Source organism: Vigna unguiculata, chromosome 1 (genome assembly GCF_037176805.1).
Source record: "Vigna unguiculata cultivar grain cowpea cultivar isolate G323 ecotype 2 chromosome 1, ASM3717680v1, whole genome shotgun sequence".
In the NCBI taxonomy this organism is placed as follows: Eukaryota; Viridiplantae; Streptophyta; class Magnoliopsida; order Fabales; family Fabaceae; genus Vigna; species Vigna unguiculata.
The window spans coordinates 47,075,012-47,087,197 of NC_140792.1; the positions used below are offsets into that span (position 1 = coordinate 47,075,012).

Consider the following 12,186-nt stretch of genomic DNA (forward strand, 5'->3'; position numbering starts at 1 on the left):
AATGATCAGCCCAAACATAATAAACATGGAAAAAATAGTATTTTCTCACATAAGAATTAAAATAAAAACAATGTTTCTAATAATAAACATGAAAGATAAATATAATAGTGTTACTTAATTGCTTTAACAAAACATATGGACAAATATTTCGAACCTTACACAAAAAGAAAAGTTCAACATGATTGTCCTAAAAATTAGGAATTTTTCCACGCTAGAATTAGAAGTAGTAGTAGTTAAAGTAACAGAATTTACAAAGATGTTTTCTGCGACCATTCCAATGTCTCTTACCTCCGTCACTTCTGCAAATGCCTCACTATCCTTCTCCCGCCGGGTGGTTCCCTCTGGCAGCCGTCTCTCTCCGGTTACACTCACCGGCATATCCTTCTCACGCGCTCCTCTCACGTTGAGGTGCTCTTCACTCAAAAGTTCTTCCTATCGTAAGTGTTTTTCTTTTTTCGTAATCTTGATCCCAGTTTCCCACGTTAAATTATAGGAAGAATGACAAAAGGGTGACTATCTTGTTCATAAAGATTCACTATTGTTCCATGTTTGAATACATTCTACGATGTCTGAATGGGTATTTTGTGGTGCTTTAACTTTCAAGCAAAACATGACAAATGGGTCAGTAAAGTTATAATCTTGGACTAAACATGTATGATGAATATTTAATTTTTATTTTTTTTTGCATTTGAGGAAGGAACAAAGTTTGCAGAGGCTGCAAAGAAGGGGAACTTGATTCCTCTATATCAGTGCATATTCTCCGACCAACTCAGTCCGGTGGTTGCTTACCGGATTTTGCTTAAAGAGGATGATCGGGAGGCTCCAAGCTTTCTCTTTGAGTCTGCAGAACCAAGTTATCATGCTTCGAGTGTGGTGAGTACGGTTTTAGCAGTTTCATGATTTTGAATTAATCTGTGAGATGCTTTACTTGGATTTGTTGATTGCAGGGGCGCTATAGTGTTGTTGGAGCTCACCCTTCAATGGAGGTTGTGGCAAAAGAAAATAAGGTGGCGATTATTGATCATGTAGCTGAGACTTTAACTGAGAGAACTGTTGATGACCCTGTCATGATTCCGAGAGAAATCTCAGAGGGTTGGAAACCCTATCTCATTGATGAACTTCCTGATGCATTTTGTGGTAAGGATTCTCTCACTCTTCATCTTCCTTATGATCATGCATTAATGTTCACGTAAGTAACCATAACATATATAGTGTCTTTCACTTTTGTTTAAGAAACACACTTCCTAATGAAGAAAGATATATTCATAACTCCATTTACCCATGTTATATTATAATATTATTACAACTACTTGTTTTGATTATCAAAACACTATTTTTCCTTATAAATACAAGAGACTGATATGGAAACTCCAATAGAACAATTTTACCACCGGATTTAACGGTAACGTAATTATTAAAAAGTAAAGTAAAATTTTGTAATTATAAAAAAAGATGGAGAACCAAATAAAGTTAATCCTTTGTCTAAATCTATTATTGTGTCAATATATCATTATATATATATATATATATATATATATATATATATATATATATATATATATATATATATATATATATATATATATACATTTAATTAAAAATATACTTTGTTATGTAAATAATCTTAAATTTTTAATTCAAATAAAATTACTCAAAAATATTAATAATAAAACAATCATGTCATAAAAAGAAAATTATTTCTAAAAATTACTTTGAGAAACTCACATATCAAAGAGTCCATACAAGCATTTTTTTTTCTATAAATATATATATATATATATATATATAATTTGTCCATAATTATTTATTTCTAAGTTATTCGTTAAAATATAATTATTTATTTATTTTTTAAAGAATAACAATTATTTTTTTACATATTTTTTTAAAATTATTGTAACAGTTATTTTTTTTTTCATTTATTAATAATTATATTTTTCTTATTTTCTCTATTTAAATATAAATTTATTTATTAACTTAGAGATATTAATATCATATATTTAAAATATGTGTTTACGCTACTATGAAGAAGAATAAGGATTCTCCTCTCAAACTCAAAGAACCAACAAAAAGTTCAAAATTATAAAAATTTCTATCGATATTGTATACTTAGTCTTTTTTTTCTCATTTTTCAAATATGTCTTTTATCCAAGAATCAAAGTCATCAATGTTTTAGCCAAACTTTAACAACAAAATTATCCATATCATAGATGAATTAAAACACCTTTTAATTCACACTATGCATACAACATAACCAAATTAACCCTTTTTCTTTTATAAAATCCAATAGAAACAAGTTCTATCATCAAATCCATATTTTCAAAATTTAAATTATTTTAATCACTTTAAAATCAATGAAATATCTTTCAAAAAGGAGCTAAAATAGTTATTTACATACCCTACATTGATCAAACTTAAATAACTAAATTACCCGTTTGCATATCAAAGTTTCACTAACCGATAAAATAAAATAAATTAACATTACATTACAACACCATCTACATAGAAATAACATAAAAACTAATACGTAAAATATTTATTTTTTTCTATCCGTTAACATAAAATATTATTAATTTTTAACGACCACTTAAAATAATTTACTTAATATATTAAATATTTAATCTTTTGAAGTGTATCAAATTATCCTACACAAACAATTTAGAGAAAATAAAAAAATCCTTAAGATTTGTATTTTCTGTTTTTGATTTTTTGTGATTTGGGACGATTAAGATTTTGGTTTTGTAATTGTGTTATCCATTGTACATTAACTATTGAAGATACTCTTCTAGGTGGTTGGGCAGGTTATTTCTCATACGACACAGTTCGTTATGCGGAAAAGAAAAAGCTACCATTTTCAAATGCTCCAGTGGATGATAGGAACCTCTGTGACATGCATCTGGGCCTCTACGAGAGTCTCATTGTGTTTGACCATGTCGAAAAGGTACCTTTACAAATGCTGTCTCAATATAACTCGGTAATTCTTCCATGACAATGTCGAAATTTGCAGTAAATCCTCCTATCATTTCAACAAAAACTCCATTCACACGCTTCTACAAAATGTTAGGATTGCATTGATATGGGTTGTATTTTGGACTGATCCATAACTGATAACAGAAAGCATATCTGATTCAATGGGTGAGGATTGATCGGTACTCCACTGTTGAGAGTGCTTACAATGATGGAATAGAACGATTAGAAAAACTAGCTGCCAAATTACAAGATGTTAAAGCGTAAGTCATTTGTGTGGGTCGTTTCTCTCTTTGATGATGTTCATGTTATGATTGAATCGAGATTGATTTAAAATGGGTATTCCCCAGTCAAAGGCTGGCTCCAGGTTTTGTGGATTTACACACTCACCATTTTGGTCCACCGTTGAAGAAGTCGAGCATGACAACTGAAGCATACAAGGAAGCAGTTCTTCGGGCCAAAGAACACATTAAAGCAGGGGATATTTTCCAGATTGTGTTAAGTCAGAGATTTGAACGAAGAACATTTGCTGATCCTTTTGAAATTTACAGAGCACTCAGAATTGTTAACCCAAGTCCATACATGGCCTATTTGCAGGTTTATTTCTGTGCATCCTTCATTCAACAAAGTTTTTTCTTGTTTTGCTTTTTCCTCTTTTGATGATTATGTATTTCCTAAACAGGCTAGGGGGTGTATTCTGGTTGCTTCAAGTCCAGAGATTCTTACTCGTATAAAGAAGGTAGAATTATGTATATCTATTTGATCCATAAAAGAAAAAAAGTATATTAGCTTTGCTAGATTAATCTGATTTATTTTAAAACAACTGGGGTATTAAGAATTTTTATCATGAACAGAATAAGATTGTGAATCGTCCTTTGGCTGGGACAACCAGAAGAGGGAACACACCTGAAGAAGACGCAAGGTTAGAAGAAATGCTGCTGAAAGACGAAAAGCAAATTGCAGAGCATGTAATGTTGGTTGATTTGGGACGCAATGATGTTGGAAAGGTTTGTTATACATGTTCATTTTACTGGATAATATTATTTCTTGATGGTTCTGAAAAAAAAGATGATTTTTTTGTAGGTTGCAAAAAGTGGTTCTGTGAAAGTGGAGGAACTCATGAATATCGAACGATATTCCCATGTCATGCACATAAGCTCAACGGTAAGTAAGCGTTTGTTGGTATTGAACTGAGTAAGTATTGAACATAAAAGTTGATTATTTATTGCAGGTAACGGGAGAGATGCAAGAGCATTTGAGTAGCTGGGATGTGCTGCGTTCTGCATTACCGGTTGGAACCGTGAGTGGAGCACCAAAGGTTTGTGGAAGTTTAAGTTTAAGGTGGTTTTGGTTGTGATAGGAAGATTATGTAATGTGATGAATGGTGGGTGCAGGTGAAGGCGATGGAGTTGATCGATAAGTTGGAGGTGACAAGGAGAGGGCCCTACAGTGGAGGATTTGGATACATATCTTTCTTTGGGGAGATGGACATTGCCCTTGCTCTGAGGACAATGGTTTTTCCGACAGGAACAAGGTACGACACAATGTACTCATACAAAAACCTCGACCAACGTCAGGAGTGGGTTGCTTATCTTCAATCTGGCGCTGGTATTGTTGCTGATAGTGTTCCTGCTGATGAGCACCAAGAGTGTCAGAACAAAGCTGCAGCTCTTGCTCGTGCTATTGACTTGGCTGAGTCAGCTTTTGTTCATCACTGAATTCAAATATTTCCTCAATAATATACTCTCATAAGCAAATTCTTATACTCAACTTCCTCGTTACAAACCTCATAAACCTCCAAATTTAAACTTCAATCACATACCTATGTGTTTTCCTTAAAGTTGTAGAATACTTGAGCATGCATTTTCATTTTATCTACATTTTTTTATCTCTCTTCGTATCACGTCATAAAATCATTAAACCTATCCTTTTTATTCTCTCGTTAGGCATATATAGTAAGTGTTGAAATACTTTTCTTGTATCCATGAATCATTTTTCTACTAAATTATCTGGATAACGATTCATGAAAAAGATAATAGAATTGTGATAGATGTATCTCACTAAGATTGTATACACCGATTTGATACTACTTATTTAGATTTTAATTTACAATTATATTGATTTAATAAAACACATTACACAGATTTAACTAAAATGTCGTGGTCTTGAAAAAAAAGTTAGACGTCGTGTCTCATCATAATATGATAATGATTTTTCATGTATCACAAGGTTGGTGATGATTATAAGGGTTTTAGAAGATCTTTTCGTAATTATGTAATGTTCGGATGTGTAACAATTGGTTCATTCATGTATGAAATTAACGAATAATTATACTAATTTTTAAGATGTGAAAATGTAGAGAAGATATGTCCAAATGGAGGTGTATGTTTATATATATTTTTTTAAAGCAAAAATAGTGATTCCTGAGTTCTACAACTCATCCACATGACAATAAATATTTCCTATTAAATATTAAATCATTTATATATTTAATACAAAAATAATTTGGTAACAATATATACGTTTTTCATTAAAGTTGCATGTTCTTTATATTTTTTTTGTTTTAAAACCAGAGGCGTATTTTGTATATACAACTTTAACTTTTACTTTTTCGAACATTTTATCCTAAATGTTCTTAGTTCTTAAAATTTAATCATATTTGATTTTATCACTTAAAAAACTTTTGTTTAATTTATTTTGTGTCAAATAATTTTTCACTTGGCTTGACTCTCAGTTTTTCTTTTGTCCCTATATTATGTTTTAAGTTGTTTGATCTATCTCTTTTTTTATTTAGTTCTGAATATTCGGTTTAGTTTGATAAAATTTTAAAAAGTAATTACAATAAAGTACCATCATAATTTTGTAGAATCACTCGACTGGTTTGACCTTTCCCTATCAAAATATCCACTTTAATTTATTTTAATGACTATAAATCGTTTAGTGATAGTCAACACATATGAACAAGCCTCACTAGTTAACTTATAAACACTTATTTCGCAAATTCTCTTATTTTCATCCATTCCATTCTAGTACTTATAAAGCTGTCAATTAAAAAAATATAATCAAATGGAAAGAAAGAAAGTGAAGCCTAATGCGAAGTTGTGAAGCATTTACATTGAAATGACATAGGATATGAATATCTGGCTAACGGTTTCCAGATACTAAGCTCAATTTTCATAAATGGAGGATAAACCTCGGTTTGTTTCAAAAAATGAGCATTAACGCTACAACAGATAACCCATCATCTAACTTAAAATCAGAGTACCTCACATTAAACGAGGTTACATCGCTTCCAAGAAGCTTTACATTAGTACAAGCGTGGTTAGGTGAGCTACAATGCAAATCCGCTATGGCTGAAACTAGGATAAGAACATTGGTGCTATTTAAATACGCAGAATTCCCCTAAGTGCGAAAGATTTACCTTCCCCGAACACTGGCAGGGGATTGACCACATCTCTCACTGCCAATATCATCATCTACCTCACTGCTATCTAAACAAATTCCATTCTGGTTTACGCTCAGTTCAGAACTAGCATTACTGCTTGTGGCATGTGGAGAGCCTGAAACACTGATTGTTCGGCCATGATGAGATCCAGACCTCACGCTATACAAAGAAGATGCCGGAATATTTGTCATCAATGGCCGTAAATTGCCTGGAATGGTTCTCCTTATATCCTATTCAAAAGATAAAACAATTATAATCATCATGTCCGGTGAAGGTAATACATAAGAAAATTGAATTACAGCACGCATCAAGAACAGATAATTAGCACTTATAAAAAAATTATTTATATGCAGGTTAGGCATGGCAAGTTTATTTTCATCAGGAAAGACAATAAATAGGATGCAGAGAAGATGTTCACCATATGCCTAATCGCCATATCCAACGACTTCTTTGAAAGTGTTCTTCCAAACCCTGAGCTATCTGGAGATGAGGTTGACTTGCCGGACAGATTACTACGCGGAGAGTTTTTGTCATCAATCATCGGTGGTGCTAGTTTTCGCATATTTATTACCCTCTCAACCATTTTGTTGCCCATTACAACGGGACTAACATTGTCATTTACTTTGGAGCGCCCACGACTAACAGCAGGCATAGAGTTTCCACTGATATGAACAACACCATTGGAAGCCCGTCCTCTTGAAGGAGAGCATGACTGTCGCCTGGGTCTTCCACTAGAAGAAGGCTCAACAGATGAAGACCGAGAAGTTGGTGCTCCAGGTCTGCCCCTAGTTGCTGAAAGAGGCCTATCAGGTAATGTTGTTCTCAAATTAGGTGGGGCATCAAGTGAAAAGCCTGGCATGTCAGACGGCTTCCATGGTCTTGATCTCACTGTTGGTGAACTGCCACGTGATGGTACTGCTGGCTGCCTTGAGTTCACAGGAGCTGGCTTTCTTGTTGTCACAGGAGTTGGCTGCCTTGACGTCACAGTAGTTGGCTTGGGACTCAAAGAAGCTTTAACTGAAGAAGCAGATATGATGGGTTCATTTGATGGTAATGAGGGTCGCCGGGTTGGGGTAGATGCTCTTGATGTGGACCTGGAAGGAGGTAAAGTAGGTCTGCTAGTAGGCGTAGAAGATCTTGCAGCAGATCTTGACATGGGTGTAGAGGATCTTGAAGGAATTGAGGATTTGGCCGCAGGGACTGGAGTCTTAGCGGCAGAACTCAAAGGCTTTGTGGTAGAAACTGAAGGCTTGGTTGTGGAAACTGTGTTCTTGGATGCAGCTGCCATGGACCTATTTGAAGGTATGGTGGACCGTGTAGGTGTGGAAGGTCTTGATGATTTTGAAGATGCAGTTAGTGTAGGGCGCCCAGTAGGAGTTGCAGGTCGTGATCCCGGACCCCCTGATGATGAAGGCCTCCTGGTTCCCCCACTCGAAGAGCTCAACCCAGGAGAAGAAGCAGGTTGTTTAGATACAAAATTAGTCCTCCCAGCAGGCTCTGACTGATGATTTGCTAACTATAAACCACAAGGAAGCAATAAGAAAATATTGAAATCCTGACACTAACAACAGCCAAGCCAGTTCTCACTGAGAGAGAGATCAGTGACAACAACAATCAAAGAAAGTCATCATTTTTAGCACCATATAAAGTTTAATAGAAATAATGGACAATTTACCCGAATCTAAAACTCTTGATACATATTCAACGCAATGTGATACTTAGAAGTTAGACCCCCAACCAAAGCATGTTGTGGAAAATATGTAAACAATGCAATATGACGAGAAGCTATTTTCGTCATAGGCCAAGGACGTCATTGTTACGAGGGGCAGTAAATGATAACAAATCCTATCTAGTAAGTCATTAGTAACCCAAAATATTGATCACATGTTATGCATATCAACTACTTTTGCTGAAAGTCCAGACCACATTCATCCTGTATACAGCATAATAATAATGATAAAATTTCTAAGACCAAAATTACAAGGAAAAGTACCACTCCATTAGTTATTTCAAACCAGACACAAAAGGACGAACATCCACTATGAATAAAATAACTCACATAATCTGAAAGCTTCACTGAGATGCTTACCCTAGATTTTAATGCTACAGGACGTGTGGTTGGAGTACCAAGTTGACTCATAACAGTCTTTCGACTTTCCATTTCCAAAGAAGGGAAAAGAGGAGTACCAGGAGGAGTGAGAAGCCTGAAACAAATTAAACATACTAAGCATCAATTTTAATAACACTACATGTTCTCATATATAAGCAAAAGAAGTTATCTTCCCACAAATTGAGGAAATCAGTTGATGCATAAAATTTCACTAATCTCTTAATACTTTTCTTTCTAAAATGGTGGTATCGTTAAACAAAAAATACATATTATTATGATAGCATAACCAAAAGTCAAACATTAATTATAGTTAAGATACTTTAGGAAAATATCAATAAATGAAATACTAATTACAATTTACTTGTATTAGAGAACAAGAAAATTTTGCTTTTTCTTCTTATCAATGAGAACAGAGGTAGTAATAATTTATTTGGCTTTACTTTGCATTTTGAGTCACAGTTAGAACAAAGTCCTCAATATGCGTACTTAATAGATGGGGGGAAATTAAAGAGGTATATGAATCAAACTTCTTCCATAAATAAAATCAACTTTTCGGTCACAACTTGTGGAAATATTAGATGAGGGAGCTTACAAAAAATTAACAGGTGTACAAGTAAATTTCAAGTTTGGAGAGACATTTTATTCTTTTACCTCATTAATTCATTATATCTTCCTCTTCTATAAGTAGTTAACGAGTAGTTCATCCAAATTGACTCTTAAAAAACTAACATGCTTATTTGGTTATTTAAATAGCAATTGAAAAAAAAAGATAAATAAATTATCTGCAACAGTAGACACAAGCAATAGAATCTAAAATATTATATATATATATATATATATTTTAATTTCAGAATATTGTAAGGGATTCTTGCAGCTTCTGCATATCGGTGTCTCATTAGGTCAGATCTATATTAGGAGTTCTACATCCTAATGCAATGCATTAGTAGCAAGTGTCATTGATTACATTTTACAAATTGTTTTTGTGGAACTTCTTCAAACAACCCTTATCTGTTAAGGTAAACGTACTAGAAGTATAACTAAAAGAAAGGTTGTTATAAGCAATAAATAATTACATTCAACTGAAAATTGAACTTATCCAAAATATATTTAGCACCATGATCTTCTCTTTTATTTGATAATATCAGGGGTAAAAAAATACTACCTCATTAGTTCACACATCCAGGTCTTGAGGATTTTGTTTAGGCATTGAAGCAAACCATACTACGTTTCTTACATTTTCTTTTTGGCTTTTACTGAAAGCATAGGTGAACAAGCTCAGCCCCATGGTACCAAATTTGTTCAGAGAAGTTTCTATCATCAGATGTTAGGATCAAACTGCAAGGTGTGGGAATTGAGTACCACACTGGAAGTACGTTTCACCTAGACTAAGGTTATTATCAATAGCTAGCCATATCTCTCACAGATGCAATCGAGCAGCTAGGGTGATCATGAAACCGGTATTTCACAAATTGCGTAGAATTCTAGTGTGGGGAAGGTCTTGACCTCTCTAACCACAAAAGCTAGCTCTCATGGTGTGGTTCTCCCAAAGTTTTCATCAAATACCAGCAAGGGTGTTGTTTAAATTGAAAAGGAAAACCACAGAGAGTCAAGGACCATAAGAAGAAAAGGGGCATAAATATGGTACGAAAAAAATGGGTCCTGTCAACCAACCACAAGCTGCTTGATAAAAGGAAAAGAAAAAGAAAAAAGGAAAGACTTCTCCATAAGGAAATGCTTTAAAAATACAATGAGTGAGGAGTTCTAAAGCATGTTATGAACTCGTGAAACCTCAAGCCTCTCCTATGCATGAGCTAGTGTGATTAGAGGGTCGTGCCTATTAATGCTGCCCTCTAGAAGGCCACCGCATTGGGATGTCATAATCATTTACACAACAAAAACTCATTATTGCACAAATACACACATGGAATCAAAATGCTACTAGAAGGATACAACTTACCAGTCATAGTCATTCTTATCATTCTCCGAATTGAGAAAATCATCAACACCAGTCTTCCTCACAGGAGCCGGTGTAGATGAAGAAATGTTAAATATGGGATTCGAGCTGGCATTCGACCCTGCAACCATGAAACATGCAACATAACAGGCAGAAATCCAACACAACATAATCATTTTCTAGTTCTTCATCCAGTTAGACGAACAGACACAAGTTCACATGCTCGTCTCAGTTCACTAAAACACTGCAAATAAGCAAATCCTCTAAAACCTTAAAACCAAAAACACATCAAGAAACTTATGAACACAAATCATACCGAGAGGCGCATCGAAGTCCTCAGAGCCATTAAGCAGAAGATCACTCCGTTCCTTCTCGCGCCTCTTCATCTCCAAAAACAATGCTAGCTCCTCCTCCTTATCCTTCATCACCGAAGTCCTAAAACCCCCAAATTGCTGCTCCCTCCGCCTCAACGCAGAGTGCATTTGCGACTCCTGAGCCCTGAAACTCCGATTCATCTCCACAATCCACGAACCCTAGATTTCCAACCGAAAAACCTAACCGAGCTCCTCACTCAACCCCACACACAAACACAGAGAACCACTGTTTCCTACACAGATAACTCTACAAAAGCCATCAAGAAATAAAGCGCTGAATCTCTTGCAAAGTTCAAATCTCAGCGAATGAAAACAAAACGCTCACTGCTCCAACAAAACGACATTGTCATAAAGGAATAAAAAAAAAACGAACCGCGTTCTAGGAAACGCCAAGGTCGCGTGGAGAAGGTAGGAACAAGAAGCGCGTGGGGGAGAGAGATCGGAAAACGGGATGGTTGAGTTTGACGGTGGTGGAGAGAGAGACAGTGGCAGTGAGTAGTAATATGAGTAACTGTTAAGATGCAAAATTGGGAATATATTGTGGATAGGACACAGGACAGACGTTGGTTCCTATTGGTTTGATGCCACTTTTCATGGTTCAGTGGATAATCACCAAAATACCCCTCCTCTTAGGACTTCTATTTTTGAATTTTAGCAACGGTGACTTTGTTCAGAAGCCATGCACTGTTCCCAATTTGAATATTTTAATGAGTTCGTATTCATTGCTTAAATCGATCATATCACAACAAAATATACATTTTTTTTAAATAGAAAAGGTCACGAGAAATAGTGGTTGCGTGTTTCATGTTTTTCAAGAATGTAGTCTCTTTTTGGTATACTCCAAACATATTCCAAACATTATAATTAAAATATTAAATTTTCCTAATTTTTCGAGCATCAATACATTTTTCAGATTTTCTTGCTTCAATCATTTTTTCTGTAACATAGAGTACAAGTTGTAGTTTGAATTTAATATCCGGAAGACAGAAAACAATATCCCATCAAAATAGTCAATTAGATAATCTATTTAACTTAAAAATAATATGATGTTTCATGTATAAAAATTGTGTAATAATTTTTCAGTAGGTTTGGAGTGAAACTAGCAAAAGCATTTAATATTTCCGTTCTACAGACCATTAGTACAAAACTACCGGCATTTCTGTACAGGCATATGTCTTCAACTTTAATATCTTAATAGTTTGATAATTATTTCCTGAACTAATAAATTATATTATAAAAATATTATTTACTCTAACAAAAAATGTCACGTTGTTTAGCTGTTTAGCATAGTGATATACATAAGAAGAGTTCAATATTAGCTTTGGGCTTCGGTTACAAA

At 34.4% G+C, this 12,186-nt stretch overlaps 2 protein-coding genes across 4 annotated transcripts; one reads left to right on the forward strand and one right to left on the reverse strand.

Moving 5' to 3' along the window:
• Positions 1–241: 241 nt before the first annotated feature.
• Positions 242–4,804, forward strand: LOC114191174 (anthranilate synthase alpha subunit 1, chloroplastic-like). The gene is made up of 11 exons (XM_028080358.2): positions 242–437; positions 698–873; positions 948–1,137; positions 2,787–2,938; positions 3,112–3,227; positions 3,315–3,561; positions 3,647–3,703; positions 3,819–3,971; positions 4,048–4,128; positions 4,196–4,282; positions 4,359–4,804. Exons 1-11 carry the CDS (start codon positions 257–259, stop codon positions 4,680–4,682), a joined length of 1,764 nt encoding a protein of 587 aa, XP_027936159.1. The 5' UTR covers positions 242–256; the 3' UTR covers positions 4,683–4,804.
• A 1,293-nt stretch (positions 4,805–6,097) lies between these two features.
• LOC114187204 (flocculation FLO11-like protein) lies at positions 6,098–11,512 on the reverse strand. Of its 3 annotated transcripts, none has more exons than XM_028075399.2 (6): positions 11,221–11,512; positions 10,790–11,080; positions 10,477–10,594; positions 8,499–8,613; positions 6,828–7,925; positions 6,098–6,639 (listed from the first exon to the last, which is right to left on the reverse strand). In XM_028075399.2, exons 2-6 carry the CDS (start codon positions 10,986–10,988, stop codon positions 6,382–6,384), a joined length of 1,788 nt encoding a protein of 595 aa, XP_027931200.1. In that variant the 5' UTR covers positions 10,989–11,080; positions 11,221–11,512; the 3' UTR covers positions 6,098–6,381. The 3 variants fall into 3 exon arrangements, with proteins under 3 accessions (XP_027931200.1, XP_027931195.1, XP_027931188.1); XM_028075394.2 differs by having other exon boundaries at positions 10,790–11,094; XM_028075387.2 differs by having other exon boundaries at positions 10,790–11,512.
• Between the last annotated feature and the right edge of the window lie 674 nt (positions 11,513–12,186).